This window comes from Bacillus rossius, chromosome 16, assembly GCF_032445375.1.
Source record: "Bacillus rossius redtenbacheri isolate Brsri chromosome 16, Brsri_v3, whole genome shotgun sequence".
Taxonomy (NCBI): Eukaryota; Metazoa; Arthropoda; class Insecta; order Phasmatodea; family Bacillidae; genus Bacillus; species Bacillus rossius.
Window position 1 is genome coordinate 4535646 of NC_086343.1, and position 17690 is coordinate 4553335.

A 17690-nucleotide genomic window follows, 5' to 3' on the forward strand; every position below is an offset into this window, starting at 1 on the left:
TTTTACATTAAAGCTTTCCAAATAATCTCATAACTGTTTTATTGTGTTTCTATACTTACCATAGATGTGTTAGTGAAAGGGCATTGCAATACTTAATTTCTTGAATACATTTAATTTACCTGTTTAACAGTGTTGTTGATTGATAAGCACGATGTTTATTACTGTAATTAGAGTGTAGGGTTTGGTTATGTACTGTCAGTTACATTTTGAATGTCTTAGGTTAAATATAAAGTAAAAAAGCTTACGTTAGGTGAAATGATAAAATGCTTAGGTTAGAAAATAGCATGTTTCACCTAACCTCAACATATTCACTTTTCACCTAGCCAAAGACAGCAGCATTCTAAATATAACTGACCTTACTTAACCAAACCCTTCACTCTAATTGAAATAATAAACATGGAAATTATCAATGAACAACACTATTATAGCAGGAATTAAATGTACTATAAGTAACGAAGAACTCCAAATATTGCAATGCCCTTCCACAATAACATCGACGGTAAGTATAAAAACACAATAAAAAAGTTTTCAGATTTTACTAAGAAATTTTAGGCAAAGTCTCACTTGATTTTTTACTCTTACATGGGTTATTAAAAATAAATTTAAAATTTACACTACCGCTCAACAGAAGGACTCAGTCTTCATAATTCTAAATTTAATATACAAATAATTAAATTTTATAATGTTTCTTCCAAAACCATCGGTTTGGTTTAAAATCAAGATTTCTTCACTTTTTAGGTGAGTTATTTTATCTCTAAACTCCCTTAATGAGCAATCAATTATGAATTTCATAAGATATTTTGTTATATTACTTACCTCTATTTTGAATTTCTAGGAAAACAAAAAAATTTAGAATCCTTGGTAGTTGGACATCCTACAGCAGCACATTTCCAACCAACAACCATTTGTTTATTGTTTTATTACAAAATCAATAACAACGGTTAATATTAACATAGAGAACTATACAGGAGTCAGAAAAAAGACTTTTTCAAATATCAACAAACTTAAAAAAAAAAAAATTGACACTATAGCGCTTCAAGTGGTCACTCGCGGAAATACTACATCGTACACATGTAGCACATATGTTTCAAAAAAAAGTTTCCAAAAAAGTTTCCAAAAAAAAAAACAACCCGGTTGTGCTGAATTTTTTTTTGGGTTCAATATTTCTGTGCCGTCATCATTTTGTGGTTTTTTTTCGTCCTCTTAGTACATTTTTCTTTGTTTTTCTTTCTTTGTTGACCATATTCCTGTTACGGAATATTTTGTGGTGTTTATATCCTTGTTGACAACAACAATTTTTTGCTTATTTTGTGTTTTTTGTCTTTTTTATTTATTTGTTATTTTTTCTTCAACAGTAAAAGTTCTTAGCAATGGCGTATGTCCAAAAACTTACATCAAGTCATGCACTCCCATTGCACAAATCTTTCAAAGATAATGATAGAAGAAGTAAACTTAGGTTTACCCAGGTTAACTTAGCATTATCCAAGGGTTTTGGTGTAGAACCAAATAATCACTAAAATAAATTTGAATTCAGCATTTACCCTCGTACACCTAGATCCCAACACTGACTGGGTAGGTAATGTTAGAAAAAAACGAATATTTGATAACTTTAGTTCAATTTAACCTAGCCTAACCTAATCATACCTAACATCCTAAAAAAAAATTATGCAACACCTAAAATTACCCAGCGAGCATTGGGTAGACATAGTTGTACATGCAATTGATTTTTTGTGATTATTCGTAAGTACTTTACCAAACACCCTTGGGTAGTACTGAGTTTACCCGGCCGAAACTGTGTTTATTCCTGCATCCATCATATACACATTACACTAACACAGTCCGAAGTTGCACCTTATCTCGGTGGGCGAGCGCCGCCTTAGCCACGCAATTACGAACCAGGGCGAGGCAGGCACGTTAATAAGCGGACCCGTCCCGTTATTTCAGTGACGAAGGGGTGGTATCGACCCGGGGGGGGGGGGGGGGCTGTGTGCTTATAACGGCGCATGAAGCGCCGCTTTGCGTTGTTAATGAAGTTGCTCTCGGTTCAGACTCAGGGGCGCAGTGCTGTTTGCCCGCGCGTCTAATGACGAGGCAGGGGCACGATATCGCAGGCTGGCGCCCAGACACCACTGAAGCCATACCGCTGGAGTTAAAACTCACAGCTCCATGTCGCACGCTGATGCTTCGGAAGGGGTTGAAGCTATTCAAGAATCCGCGATGCAATTCCTCTGTTACGACTCTAGGTTTGTGAAGCCATGATGTGCTGTTGTGAGGGGCGTAGTCGGGGGGGGGGGGGGGGTTCAAACCCCCCCCCCTTGGCAACAAATCTTTAATTAATTTCTTATTCATCACTCAAACAAATTTCATATTAAAATGAATAAAATTTTTACCATTACAATATTTAAATTTAAGTACCCCAAAAACTGCTAAAATAGCACCATTTTACACCTTAAAATCTAAATTTTCCCGGGGGAGGACCCCCGGACCCCCCGCTTTAATACGGGGTGGGGGGGGGGGGGGCATGCTTCTTAATACCCCCCATACACAAATCCTGGCTACGCCAAGTGGCAAAGATGCGTAACGTCGAACCTCGGTATGACGAGCACAATCATGTTTTCTCACATTGCAAACACACTTATAATACGAAACATGATAGCGAGTGTGATAAATATATGAAAATTTGTGTTTTCAACTACATATCTTGACTCGAATCAAGCATGGTTTCCGCTCTCGCCGCTAGAATTCGCTGCTGGAGTAGCTGCGTCGCCAATCGAATCATACGATTTGAAGAATCGTGGTTACACATTTCCGCTCCATCCGACTTCTGTATCATTCACGTAATTACTCTTAAAAAATACAATATACCAAGATGTTACACACAAATAAAAATTTGAAATTAAATTATTTTTAAAATTAATTAAACTGAGAAAATTTAAGTTGAACTCGCTCATAACTTGCAATGTTTTTTAAATGGAAATGTTCTATGTAAAGTATTTCTTGATTTAAATATATGCTACACTCTGTCCTACAATAAACTAGGATGTGGTATGCCTAGGTGTTGGTATTTTCATACTAATTACACCAAAAAAAGCTGTTCTATGCGTATCCTTGCATAACATATAAAAACATAAAAAAAAGAAGAAAAAGTTGAAACTTTTTTTTTACTTTACATATGCTTATTTCGAGGGAGGCAAGACCTAGTTACTTCGGATTGATTCCTTTTCAGAAATTCGTTAAACGAAAATGAAAAAAAGTCTTTTTTTTTTGTGGATATCTATGAAGTCATAAAGTCGAATGAGTGCTTGATAAGGCAAACCAAAGTGATCACAGTTTCTTTGTCTCTGACTCGCCTCTGGCTAATCTGGGGCCAGGTTAAATCCCCCGGGTAACAGATCACCTGAGATAACTCCCACAAAGCTTTTTTTTTAAGTGGGAAGGGGAGAGACGAAGGCTGTTGTACAGCATTAAGACTTGCTACGCCAGCCACATTGGATTCCCCTCCCCTTCCACGAATCACTTTTTTTTTATGGAGATACAGTATATTTGAAAATGGAACAGAAGAGGTACATTTGTAGGCTTTTACGAGCCGTGATAATTTAGAAAAGGTTGTCTATCGAGTGATCACAACGCAATTAGTTAAAAAAAAGGGGGGCTAACCATGGAATTTTATCTGACCTTTTATACACAACAGATAAAATGTTGAATACGAAAACAAAACGCGATAGTTATAGGGTGGAAAACCTGTATAAATGCCTAAGATAAAAAATGTAATGGCATGATGAAGCAGTAACCACACACGGCGCCTGGCGGGGGAGCGGTCTCTCCGCCCGCCGGGCCGCGCGGTGCAGCGGGTTGCAGCGCTGCCAGGCGCCCGGCGCGAGGGGGCGGGGCCTGCAAGCGAGCAGAGGAGCAGAGCCGCCCAAGAGACCGCCACGTCGAGCGGTACGTTCGCGCTCGCACGAGCATTTCCAGGATCGCTCCGCCTGGCATGAATAGCATTTACACGAGCCTAGTGATTTGCAGGTATGCGTTGAGCGATTTGAAACTGCTTCATTGTTGAAATAAAATAAAAATTCTATATCACATCAAATTCAATTTTTCTGTTCATAAAAATTCAAACACTAGTTAAATAAAGAAATGAAACTTTTCTTAAAATTATGTCAGACTAATTAATTTTTTATATATATGCTGATAACTTTACTGCTTGTGTACTCGAATGCAACACGTTCATTTATCTCCAGTTCACAGGCAGTGATTTTTTAACAGTTGATATCTAAATTGCTCAGATCAGCCTGGATGGGCTGTAGTTAAACAACACACCAAATGCCCTGCTGTCTTCGAACTCCGTGAATAAGTCAACTGAGGGTTTAATACCATGCGTGGTTATTCTCACAAAAGGCGGAGCGACATTTTGTCTACCGACTCGGTGTTCAGCTGGGGGCTCCTAAACCAACTTGACTCGTTTTTGAATGACGGTCACGCAAGGTATCCGGTTGGGGGGGATCAGTACGACTCCCGCTGTCGTTTACAGGGAAATTTCTCTCTTTTTTGACAAGTACAAACGCTCGGTAATTTCCCCGGAACGAGCGGGCGGCCGAAGCTATCAGTGATCAGTGGCGCGCCTGGCGGCAGCCCGTGGCGACTAGTAGGCTGCGCTCCAACTAGAGTAGTGGCCCAGATAAAGGTAATTCCACCGCTAATTACCCCCTCCCTTCCTTAAAACAACCACCCGACAGCTCAGCAGACACAGGTCACGTGACAATGCGGAACATCGCTGCGGCCAGCAAGCTGACGAGTGAGTAGTCGTTAGTTTTTTGTGTCATACGATACCTAAGCCGTGGGTTTTTGCAAGTCGAAACTGAAGGCTTTTGGTTTAAAACAATTCCATGGCCATACGCCATTGCTAGTTCACACTGGATGTCACAGAAAAAAAAATCTTGATGTTTTCTTATATGACATACAGCGATGGTGTATATCCATCAAATTGTTTTAAATCAATATTCACCGTCGCAAGAATCATTTAAAGAACGTTAGGTTATTGGACTTTCTTTCTCTAAATCATTATTCACCACATTAACTATTATACATGTATAATAAAGACGCAACGGGAATTTCGTCTGCAATGCTAAGATTTTCCCAAAATAATCCATTTAGACAACTGAAGAGTTTAAATGAAATCGAATTCAAATATCGTATCTATAAAAAAAAACCTTTCGTTTGCCTGAAATATAAGCGATCTAACAGCGACTAATTAGACAAACAAATTTACGGCGTTATCTATAAGCGCCTATAAGGTATAGTACACGACGTTATCGTTAAGTCATATGAAATAACATTAAGTAGTTTGATTTGTAATAAAATGCCTATTATTTCTATAATATTGTTTTAAATTTAATAATATATTATTACAACCATTTTATGGTTTATGAAGTTTATTATGAAAAACAGCATAACTTTGTTGGTTTAATTTAAAATCATTAATAAATCACAATAAAAACTTTAAAAGTGGTTTGATCGTTTTTCATCGAGGAAAAAAACTACAAGTATGTTAAAATTTCAATAAAAATTTATTTTTAATTAAAATATTTATTTAATTTTATGATTAATATGGACAATTTAAATAATTTTATTACTGCCTACAACTAAACGATAATGATTATACAATGTAAATAATTTAATTCATGGTTAAAATTTATTTTAAGATCTATGATTATTTAAAATTGATTCGTTTATTTGATTTGCTAACTATTTGTATTTATTTATAAATATTTTGTTTCTTAAATTGTCTTGTAAATTCCTTTAAAATTTTTATTGTGTTATATACTATCAAAATTCATAACTATTTTCTAACTTTGTGCTTTAAATTAATTGAGCTTATGTTAATACACCCTATTTACTACGTGCACTCATAAATTAATATTTTCGTGATTTTATCGTTACTCATATATAACATATTTTCTTTGGTTTTTTATAAAAACATTTTACCCAACTGAAAATAAGTAAAAAAACATTTTGTTACAAGTATGAAGTGTATTTATTATAGTTAGTATTGTAGTAGTTATCATAGTTACACGACAGAAGGAAAAAAAAAACAGAAAACCTTTTGTTAGAAGCACGAAGAATATTTATTATACATAATTAAAACGGACTAAAAGGTATTAAGCCAAACCTCAAAATAAAAGTGATCAACGAAAAGAACCGGTGCATAGCAATAACGCTGAAATATAAATGATATATATTTATATATTTTTTGTTTTGCTTACAATTTTTTATCTCACATAAATATTCTAAAAGATAAATTTCTGACCCCTATTTTGTTAATGACTGAGCAAATGTTCAGACTTGCTTACTTGAATAGTGATAATAAACGATGCGCATCATCGTTTACGTTTCTTAGGCTATTAATCAATAAAAAAAAGACATAATTTGTTGTTTTGAAATTATAAAGTCATTTAAAATAAAACATTTTTAATATAGCGCATTAAATGCAGTTTTTTTTAAATTCAAATGCGTTATTTTTCATACATTGGGTGAGTTGTTTATTTCAAATTTTATGAGAAAATCTGGAGTAAATATTTTTAAGGTTTAAAACATTTATTTTATTTTTAATATTTACATTATTTCAAAAAATTTGCTTCTTAATTATGATTTTTATCTATAAGAAAGTTTTTTTTCCATATTGTTTTACACTATTCATGCTGTGCAAAAACAATATTTGCAGAAGACTTAATTATTCGATCGTAGACAGGTGACAACAAATAAGTATAGCCTACTATTAAATTAGTAGATATTGAGGCAAATTTTCCTTGTAGTCTGAATAGCTACAAATCCGATATCTATGAGTGGCCCATTAGAAATTAAAATAATATTATTTATTTTTCCTATTTGATAAAATTTGTATCACCTTTCAGCCTTTTTTTTTTTACCCCTGCCGCCATCTTCGTCATCCTAGAAACCTAGAACTTTCCGCAATATTAATTATGACACCATAGCCACCATTTTGTTTTCTTGAACTTCCGCTATCTTAAATCCCGCCTCCGAAACCTCAAACGACAATCACCTGGTCACCAGAATCAAGGTCACCCGAGATAGTCACCGGGGTCAAGGTCAAATGAAGCTAAGATGGCCATGAGGGTCAATGTCAAATGTCACGGTCGTCATCCAAGATGGCTGCCATGATGTAACAATCCAAGATGGCCACCATGTTGTAACAATCCAAGATGGCCACTATGATGTAACAATCCAAGATGGTGGCAGGCTCCTCGGCTGCTCCTGCCGAACTTTGTACTACTTATGTTTAAATAATAGTTGATTCTAGTGTGTGTTTTGTGGATATATTTATTCTTAATGAATTGGTATTTCCTATTTTCAGGTTTGCACCACGGTAGTAAAAGATGGCAAAGACAATGAGAGTATTGCTTGCCATAATGTTTGGCTCAGCCTCGTGTTCAAATTTCCTGATACCACCCGACAAACCACAGTCGCAAAACATGGGCATTGTCTCGGCAGTACGGGAAATATTCGACGTTTATTTTAAAAACAAGATCAGGGACGTCGTAGTCAGAAGCGACTTAATTTCCCCAAACGCGGCTGATAAAATAATGAAGGCTATCAACTCGCTTGCATCCAGCTCCATCTACCTGATGAACAGCATGGTTATCGATTATGCCACCATCTCGAAGGGTAACACTCCTTCCATTGCAAGGGCATTCGTCATCATCTCTGACAACGACAAACGCGAGTTCTTCACCAAGTCCATGTCTGAGATCATGCAGTCGCCCTTATTCAGCTGCAAAGCTTTCTTCCTGTTCGTTCTGACCGAACAGCTGCACGGTTTCCCCGGCAACGCCGAAGAGATCTTAAGACGGTGTTGGACGAGATATGAAGCGTTGCACTGCGTTCTTCTCTCCAGCCACGGGCGTGGTGCTGAAACGAGTTCAGACGTGCAGGCGCTGAGCTTCAACCCGTTCGAACCGAATGGGTCGTTCACACAGACATCTATGAGAACTTCACAGGAAGTCGGAGGTCTTTTCAGCGAGGTCTTACCAGACGTGAACGGCTACCCGCTGGTGGTTTCTTTCCCAAACTTCCCTCCGTTCGTGAGCAGGCACGCATCGATAGACGGACACAACGAGTTCAGCGGCATGTTCTACAATTACATCAACATCTTCTTCGAGAAGTACAACTTCACGTTCACGGAGCGCTCGGGCGGGAAGCCGGAGGACGCGGGTCGCTGGTGCACTCCGGAGTCGTACGGGAGGGAGTTCGACGTGTTCGGGTTTCCGGACGTGATGTCGTCGCCGCAGCAGCTGAGGTGCTCCGCGTACCCCATGCTGATCTGTCCCTTCGCGGTGATAGTCCCCGCCGCCGAGGAGTTGCCCCGGTGGATGAACTTCGCTCTGCCGTTCACCTGGGGCACCTGGGCGGCGTACCTGGGGTTCCTGTCGTCGACGGTCGCCGTCTGCAAGCTGGTCCAGTGGTCGTGTCCCTCGCCAGCCCGGCAGCTCGACGGCTTGGAGATGTTTCGGGCGATGCAGGTGGGAAACATCCTGCACGTCCCGAAGACCAACTCCCTCAGAATCTTCCTGCTGTCCGTCATCCTCTTCAGCATCATATTCAACAACGCCTACACGGGTTCCTTCCACTCCCACATGATGCTGCCCGAGTACTCCGAAGACATAGACACCGTGGAGGAGCTCACGTCCCGGGCCGTCATGATCGGCGTGCCGCTGAGCTTCGAGGACGGCGTGCAGTTCAACTTCGGCCTGCTGGACGACGCCATCGCCGACGACGACCCCTTCATGATGAGGCTGGTGGAGCTGTTCGTGCCGGTGGACAGCACCCGAGCAGCCCTCGGCTGGGCCAAGACCTGGAGGAACGCGAGCGTGGCCAGCGCGCGGACGTACGCCGAGTACCTGGTGAGCCTGGAGGAGAACCTCAACAACCGGCAGCTCCTCCACATCATGGACGAGTACATCACGATGATCATCGTCTACGTGAAGACCCGGCTGGACTTCCCATTCGTCGACCAGCTCAGCTCCACCCTCCAGCTCATTCAGCAGATCGGCGTGGGGGTCAAGAACTACCGCGAGCTCATATCCACTTTCGGGAAACACGGCAAAAAACTGAGCTTGGGAGAGAACGACACGCCCCTCTCCTTGAAACATCTGCAGTATTTCTTTAAGATTCTATTGGCTGGCGCAGCTGTAAGCACGTCCGTGTTCCTGACCGAAAATTTTGTATCTTGGCAGCAGAAGCGCTTTCTTAGAACGAGAAATCTCCCAGTAATTTCAGTTAAAAATCATCTGCAAGTGAAATAGACTTGTTTTCAATTACTTTCAGCGTAAAAAATTTGTGATCGTGCGGGAATTTGAAATCTAAGTGGCGCATTCATGCGTCCAAAGATCAAAAAAAAAAAAAATCGTGTATATTGTGTTTGAATATACTGTAGAGGATGCATGTATGTACATGTTTACCTTTATACTCCAGTACTGCTCTTTTATTTGAATTAAACATTTTCTTCATTCTACAGTATTAAAAATTTATCATCTCAGAGCTGATAAATCTAAAATATATTACGAATAATCCAAATTTTAGAGTTATTTCAATATTACTTTAATATGTGATTTACATTAAGATTGGCTTGAGTCATTAATATAATTAATGATCTCGTATGAAAAACGATAGATTAATATTATAATATGGTCCTGCTTTGTTTGTAAGATGAAACAAATTTTAAAAAAAGTATTCAATCCAACCTCGCAACACTACAACCAAGGTCAACTGAAACTTGAAGGCCGTACAAATGATTCCAACAGTCAAAAGACTTATAGGGTGTGCACGACATAAAAACACAAAATACAAGAACAGAACACAAACATCGTACAATGGTCAAGTAAACAAATAAAACATATAAACACAATAACCATTCTACAATTATTAATTGAAAATAACAGAATAATTTAAGAACAACATAATTCTTGACAGAATAACTTTCCATATTAAAATTACAGAAAAATGAAAGTTAAGGGGTAATAAAATAATATAAATGGGAATGGTTTCCATAAGGCAAAACGTTTACATGTTTGAAACAGTAGTAAGGTCTCTTGAAAAGTAATATTTATTTTAATAAATCAACTATATCAGCTTAGTATTAATCGTTTTTATATTTTAAGTTTTATCATAATTGTTAAAATTTGAAATCAGTCTAAAAACAATTTCATTATTTTTGGTGAGTGCACACAAAGTTGAAATGAGGAGACTAAAGAACTTGGGAACATTTGAAGTCATGTATTGTCAATAATATATTTACAGTTTAAATTGGAAATATAAATATTTTTAATGAAGAGAGAATCTAAGTAAGCTCTACATTCAGAAAGTGAATCTTAATTAGGTTGGGCAATATTATTTGATTAAATAATTTGTTTTGAATATTTTCAATTTTGTCACTGTCAGAAGTATTAATACTGTTCCAAACTACTGAACAGTAATCTAATTTAGACCTTATTAATGCTAAATAAAGTTAAATATTATTGAATCAGAGTTAGTGGCATAATAACTGATCAATTTAATTAAGGCTATTGTTCTTCGAGCAAGTACTAGGCTGCCTCCAGCAGACAAAAACATGATTGCAATTATGTTATAATCCAAGATGGCGTCCTGCAGCAGACGTAAACCAGATGGCGGAATTGAAATCATACTAGCAGCCATAATATATACATTGGTATTAGTGGTGGGAGGTCAGTCTGTCAGTGGCTTCCTTGAAGGAAAGATCCATCGCTATATTTATTATGTCCTCTCTGGGTTCGAACTGGACATAAGTGCGTTTATTAATTTAATTATTTTCAAATACATTATTATTAAACTAAACATTTTTCTTAACAATTACGAATTTTCAAGATGGCGGACATAATGTCCTAATTTCAAAATGGCGGGATGGTTTTTATTAAATCTTAATTAATTTTTTATTAATTAATTTCCTGATAGTATTTACAGATATTCAAGATGGCGGCCATAACGAAAATTGTAACGATGATGGCATAATCCAATATGGTGGCCATGACATCCTATTGGTCTAGGTCAAATGTCCTCAAGAGGCTTATTGGTTGCTTGTAGATGAGGAATTTTTGTTATTTTAAAGGCAAAAAAATTTTGAGGATTTCGAATTCCAAATTTTAGAATTGTTTATGGTTTGATGTAAGCTTTTGGAAATACGCCATTGCTAAGCACATGTATGTCTGTAGAATAAAACTACAAAAAATCCAAAAGACAAAAACACAAATTAAGCAAAAAATTGCTGTTGTCAACAGGATATAAACACCACATAATAGTCCATAAAAAGAATATGGTCAACAAAGAAAAATGGACTAAGAGAACGAAAATAACCCCACAAATGATGACAGCAAAAAAATATTGAACCCAAAAAATTCAGCACAACAGTTGAAACGAGACAAAAACACGACACAGACATACATGTGCTTAGCAATGGCGTATGTCCAAAAGCTTACATCAAGTCATGCACTCCCATTGCACAAATATTTCAAAGATAATATTGTTTATGGTGTTTTTTAATTAAATTTTTTCGTAAACACAGGACATTTTAAATTTTTTTTTGGCAAATATTAAGTATTTTTTTTGTTGCAAATTTCGAAGGTCAAGGTCAATAATTGTCAAGTTCACCCAAAATGGCCTCCGTAACGTCACAATCCAAGATGGCGGATCGGCACCTTGCACCGGCACCAGTCTACGGAGGGACATTTATATACTACTACTAAGCATATAGTGTTAAAAATTGTATTTTTAAAAGTTAATTCATTTCGTCTTTTAAGGGTGTGAAATGGGAGTAAGTTTTGTTCAATCATAAAAAAAATCATTTATCCATAGCAAACAAAGCTGCATGTAAAAATCTTAGCAAAAATAAAAAAAAGATTGGCCTAACAAAAATAATTCCATATTAAAACGACCCAGGGCAATGAAAGTGGCGTACACGCCACAATGTTCACAGAGTTTTTGAAAAAAGATTGTGGATCTCTGCAGCTATATAGTTTTAAAGATCACAAATTCATTATAATAGCCAATTCATAGTTCGTATAAGTCAGAATTTCATAGAATTTCATAAACTATGAGTATATCTGCCGTATACACAAATACGTTTTCATATGCGTCCTTCAGGCTTAAATATCACCCTTCTCTATAAAACTAGACTCACATATAAATCTTATTTATGACCTATCTTCTGTATTTATATAATAAAGTCATTACGTCATGATAATAAATGTAAGGGAAATTTTTGAAGGTGGTGTACATTTTTAGTAGCATATAGAAAGATAAAATTAGGGCAAAAAGCAAAACACACTTTCAAATATATTCACAATAACAATTTAATCCATTCTTAGCAAAACTCTAGCATAAAAACAATAATGGCACTGTGTTTATGTAACACGAGTACACGAACAATACATTAGCCATATTTCAGTTACATATTTTCTCATTCCGAAACAACACTTCAAAGCGCTGACAAAATTCTTTTCGAGTCAGAATTCTGCAAATATTTATACTTTATATACATACATGGCAGACTGCAGAACTAGTCGGTAAGTATAACAGCAAAACTTGTAGTCGGCGAAATGTACAAGAAAGCTTTAAATTGAACACAGACATTTCCCCATAACCGAATGGGTTGTTTTAAGCCAATGATATTTTTAACAAGTTGTAAACATCAATAAATGGCCACGTACGAGAAGCACTTTAGTGACTACGTGCAATCCCTTAGCATTTAGTTCTAAGTCTAAGTGCTCCATTCAAGCTTAAAGCATTATAAAATAAGCTTCTGTAGAAGCATTTTTGAATAATTAAAAAAAAAAAACATCACTAGTCATATCTATTCGCAACATAATCTCCAAAAGTTCTGTCTGAAATTTCCCAGAATCTGGGTTGGTACTTCGCTGATAAACTGTGATCACGCGTAAGCATGACAAATTTTCTACTCTTGCATTAATTTATTAACAATTAATGAAACTAGTAAAAAGATATTAAAACATTGTTCAAAACTTGCACAGTTAATTTCGCGACATCTGTGTCACTAAGAGTTGGAAGCTAAATTTCCACATAGAACAATATCGTGCGAAGTGGAGTACCAACGAATACATTTGCAAGACGGGCGTGCATAGATTGGCTTGCGGGAAGCCTGCATTCCACAGACGAGAGAGCCACACCCGAAGTTCCCAGAAGGTTGCTTGGCAAATAACTTTTTTTAATATGTAGCTATCCAGGGCTAGGAAACTGTTTACGGTATCTTTAATTAAGCTATCCTAACCAAATCAACCGTCCACAATGTTTTAAAATGTTTATAATGTAGCTAACCTAACCTAATTGACCATAAGTTATCATGAGTTGTCCAAAATAAAAAAAAACCGAAGATGCACGATCGGACGTTTGGCTCTCTCGTCTGTGAATTGAAGGCATCCCAATGGCTTGCAGGCAATCAAGTACACTTAGCCAGGGTTATAAAACGAAGATGTTCTACAACTTATAGTACTTTTAGTGTTCCTTGAATAAAGGGACCAGAAAGTGTGTCGTTTAGGTGTGTTAATTTACAGCGAAATTTGGTATGTGCCTTTTAACACTAAACCATTAAGTTCATGGAGACATGGAGCGATTGGTATTGTTGCAAATACGAACCAGGCGTGGCCGCTTCGGTAATATAACTAGAGACCTGAAAAACTCGCGGTTTCAATGACCTCCAGGATAGTCTACACAGTCCTCTGTACACTCGGGAAAATAACGCCAGTTCGTTGGCTGCTGACTTGTGAGTCGTCTCAACTGGTATTGCCCCGAGATTCGTCTCTTCTTTGGTTGAGGGTTTCTCATTGGCTCAGAGTCGCCCAGACGAACAGTGAGCCAATAGCAAGAGCAGCTTAAAGGTATATGTGTATGAATTTCAGACTATCGCGAAATGAATCTGCGAATTATTTCGGTCTCTAAATATAACTAACTCAATTTTGAGAAAAGTTTTCTAAAGTGACTGGGACGAAATTCCTAGATACTACCCGTGAAATCATGGACGTAGCTGTTTTTTTTTGGGGGGGGAAGGGGGGGGGGGGTTCACCCTTAAGGTCCGGACCCCTCCCTTAGAGAATCTTAAAAAAAAAGCGAAGACTGAATAAGAAAATTACAGTAACATACCTAGTTATATAGGAGATATCAGCTTACAATAACGCATTTTTTTTGCCATTTTAGCTTCCACATGCGTATTGTTTTTTTTCTTCCAAATAGTCTATTGTTTAATGCCAGTTTGCACACGTGTCATTGTAAGCATGCCTTTCATACAAACTTGATGTGTGCGTTTCGTGCATTTAATAAACATTAATTTATAAATGATTTGTTTCAACGAACTCATAAAACAATTAACTTAAGAAAAATAGCATTATAAAAAATTAAGTACAACACAAAAAATAAAAATTAAATTTTTTTTCTGTAAACGGAGTTTTAAAAGTTTACCTGAGGATTTTAGTGTGACAACCAATTTTTTTTTTAAAAATTCAATTATAAAGAAAATTTTGCTATAAAAAATAATATAATGGTGTTCACAAAATCCTGGCCACGACCTCAGTGAAAGCCAATCTAGACACACGCCTGACTCCTTCGAGAACACAATCACTAGATACCTGCAAAATTCGCGGATTCATTCGGTGATAGGCTAGAATCCAAACACATATACCTCTTTGATAATTTTGCTATTGGCTTTCTGTTCATCTTGACGAATCTCAACCAGTTATAAACCCTCAACCAAAGAAGGTTCGAATCACAAACAAACCAGCTGAGACGACTTACAAGTCGGCAGCCAATGAGCTTGCATTATTTGCCCGAGTGTGCAGGGGTATGTGCAGTCTATCCTGAAGGCCATCGAAACACCGCGAATTTCGCAGGTCTCTGACAATCCCAAAAGTCGCCGAACACGGCGTCAGAGAAAGCTTGTAAATGGACGGAGAGAAGGGAAAGGTTTACCAGGACACGCCCTTTTGTTGTCGTGCGACTTCTTCATGAGCGATGCAGTCAGGGCTGACACCACAGCGAAACATCCTCGATCCGACGGTTTGAGGGGGGGGGGGGGGGGGGAACTAGGCCTCGCCATTTTGCCATTTAGAGAATTAATTTGACACCGCCTGCAATAAACTTCCGTGCTAGATTTCGACATGGCACAGGAGTTATCTTTGGCTACTTGCTGGAGTCAACACTTGTGTGAACTGGTGTGGTTAATCATGACAGCTGTAATAGCCCGTGTGAAATAATAAGTTATTTCCTCGCGGCTCTTACAGACTGGAGCCTGTTGGTAAATGTGTGGTTGCAACAAGGTACAGAAGGGCTGGAAGATTAGATTTATGTCTTGTCATGACAAAAATTTGGGATAAATAGTTCAAAATTTGAATCACAGCAAAATAAAAAAAAATGGAAATAATCCAGGATGGCGGGACCTAACCCCCCCCCCCTTAAGATCCGGCACCAGCGGAGCACAATTGAAAAAAATAACAGTAACAGTAGGTCGTTCACACAAGATTTGACAGCCATGTCTTCCAACCTACTGATTCACAATAGCACATAGGACGGTTGTGCAGATAGAAGGGAACTGAATTTATTTTATTTCTGTTACGGACGCATGGCGCAACGGCCAATGAGAGTAGAGCAGGAAGCCATTTTGGCGGAACTAGAAAACTATTTATATTTACCAATCATACTGTGGCAAGAAATCGTCGAGATATTGCAATGCTCAGGTGTGATTCCTGCTTTAAAAATTAATTAATGCTATTACTTATAAGTAACCAGCAAATATTGTAAATAAAAAAAATGTGTCGTGGTTAGAATGGTTAACTGAAACTTTTATATAACCCTCATTTATTTGTATCTTGAAAAAAACTGTGCTAACGAATTGCTGGCCAGATGTAACGTGACAATCATTTGGTAGTTAATATAGTCACTTACTAACACTGCCACCAGATTTCGGATACATCGCGAAATTTCACAGGCTGAAATTTAACGGTAAGTTTTCAAATATGAACTGACTTCGCACAATTATGTGCTTGGAGCATGACCTGCCGTGGGCTCGCTTAAGTTTTTTTATTTTAAATTATGAACCCAGCCTCGAGATATTCTTCAGGTGGTCTCCGACCGAAGACAATGGCCGCCAGGTCGCAGCAGCTGCGCAGTTATCGTTACTGTCCGTACAGGGGTTCTCCCTTCTTTCCCAGCAGGCCACAGTTCACATGTCAAGTTTCCACACATTTTGTATTCCTGTTGGAAACTACGTTGACAAACGATAATCACGCGAAACCAGCGACTGATCAAGAGTTCTGACCGCCCTGAGTTAATCATGAGGACGCACCCCCGCCAGGTGTGTGTATTACGGTCGGCCTAAAAAAAAAAAGGCAGTATATTAGCTTTTACTTTGTTTACTTGCGTGAAAATTTCAAAATGGTATCATACTACCTATAAAAGTTTCAAAATTTATTGTTAAAATCAGGGAGTCCCAAGCTTTTTTCCAGTTCACAGCGCATTTAGTTTTTAGTGTTTTGTCTCGGTCTAGTTTAAATATGTAGGGTAGATGCAATGATGCTAGATTAATAGCGCATGCGAAGACACGATTTCAGCCCCCCCCCCCACGGATCCTAGTGCCCTAGGCTGCAGCCTAATTAGCCTAAGGGTTAATCAGGCCCTGCGCAAAACCGCTTACCCGGCATAGCCTGTGGTGCCGAACCTTCCAGATCACAGAAAAGTACAAAAAGTACAGCTGGAAACAATATTCAGATGAATACAGTGCCACTCCACGTAGCTTTGTGCGTCCCAGAGACATGGTTACAAGGTGACTGGCCCAAAGAACTAGTACACATAAAAAACATGTGACAAAACAAGTAAGAGAACTTTATTCAGAGTGTAATGTTATGTGAACCGCCACAGCCATAATCCTTTTGTTTGTAGCCTCTCGAAATTCTGGGCGGGTTTTCTACCTGGAGAATGTCAAAATTGACATTGTTTTAACAACAATAGTAACAAATGACAAATTTCGTTAAGACAACCAGGCAGAGCAGCAACTACGCGAAGTGGCAGAGTCTCAATGCAACGTAACTGTTACACAAACACCAACAAAAAACACATCGATTGACATCAACCAAACATCTACACCCAACAGAAACGAGTTTTAAATTATGACTCCGATGACACCAGGCGGTACAGACATTGGTCCGAGCGATTCTTGACATGGAAGTACATACGAGACGATCATTAACGCATAGAACATTTTTTTTCTTCAAATACCAACTGTACAATAAATGCACATTTAAATCTGTGCTTGTTGCATAAAAGGGGTTTAAGTACAAAATCATAGTTTTGAGGAAATCGCGATTGAAAATTATCAGGTTTCTTGAAGTCATTTTTTTAGCTTTAATAACTGCTTTATAACTTTGGAAACACATTGTTTTAAAATAATGTCTCTAATCTCCCTTATCAATTTCATAAGTAAATAATTCAATTTTTTAACCATTTGTGACTTAACCCCCTTACGCAACAAGCACAGAAATATGAACCGAATGAAAGCGTCAAAACTAAAACACGGAAAAGACATCTGTGCACACGGACTGGTTGGTGCTTCCAGACTCGCGGAAGTAAGAGAGATTGTGCAGTATCATGGACGGCAAGAA

General features: G+C 37.9%; 1 protein-coding gene across 1 annotated transcript; it reads left to right on the forward strand.

Annotated features, from left to right (window-relative positions):
- The first annotated feature begins 7601 nt into the window (after positions 1-7601).
- Positions 7602-9320, forward strand: LOC134540292 (uncharacterized). Its single transcript, XM_063382951.1, has one exon. It carries the CDS (start codon positions 7602-7604, stop codon positions 9318-9320), a length of 1719 nt encoding a protein of 572 aa, XP_063239021.1.
- The last annotated feature ends 8370 nt before the right edge of the window (positions 9321-17690 follow it).

Excerpts from the sequence above, each read along its gene's own strand:
- LOC134540292 (XM_063382951.1), top strand. The coding sequence starts at position 7,602 with ATGAAGGCTATCAACTCGCTTGCATCCAGCTCCATCTACCTGATGAAC.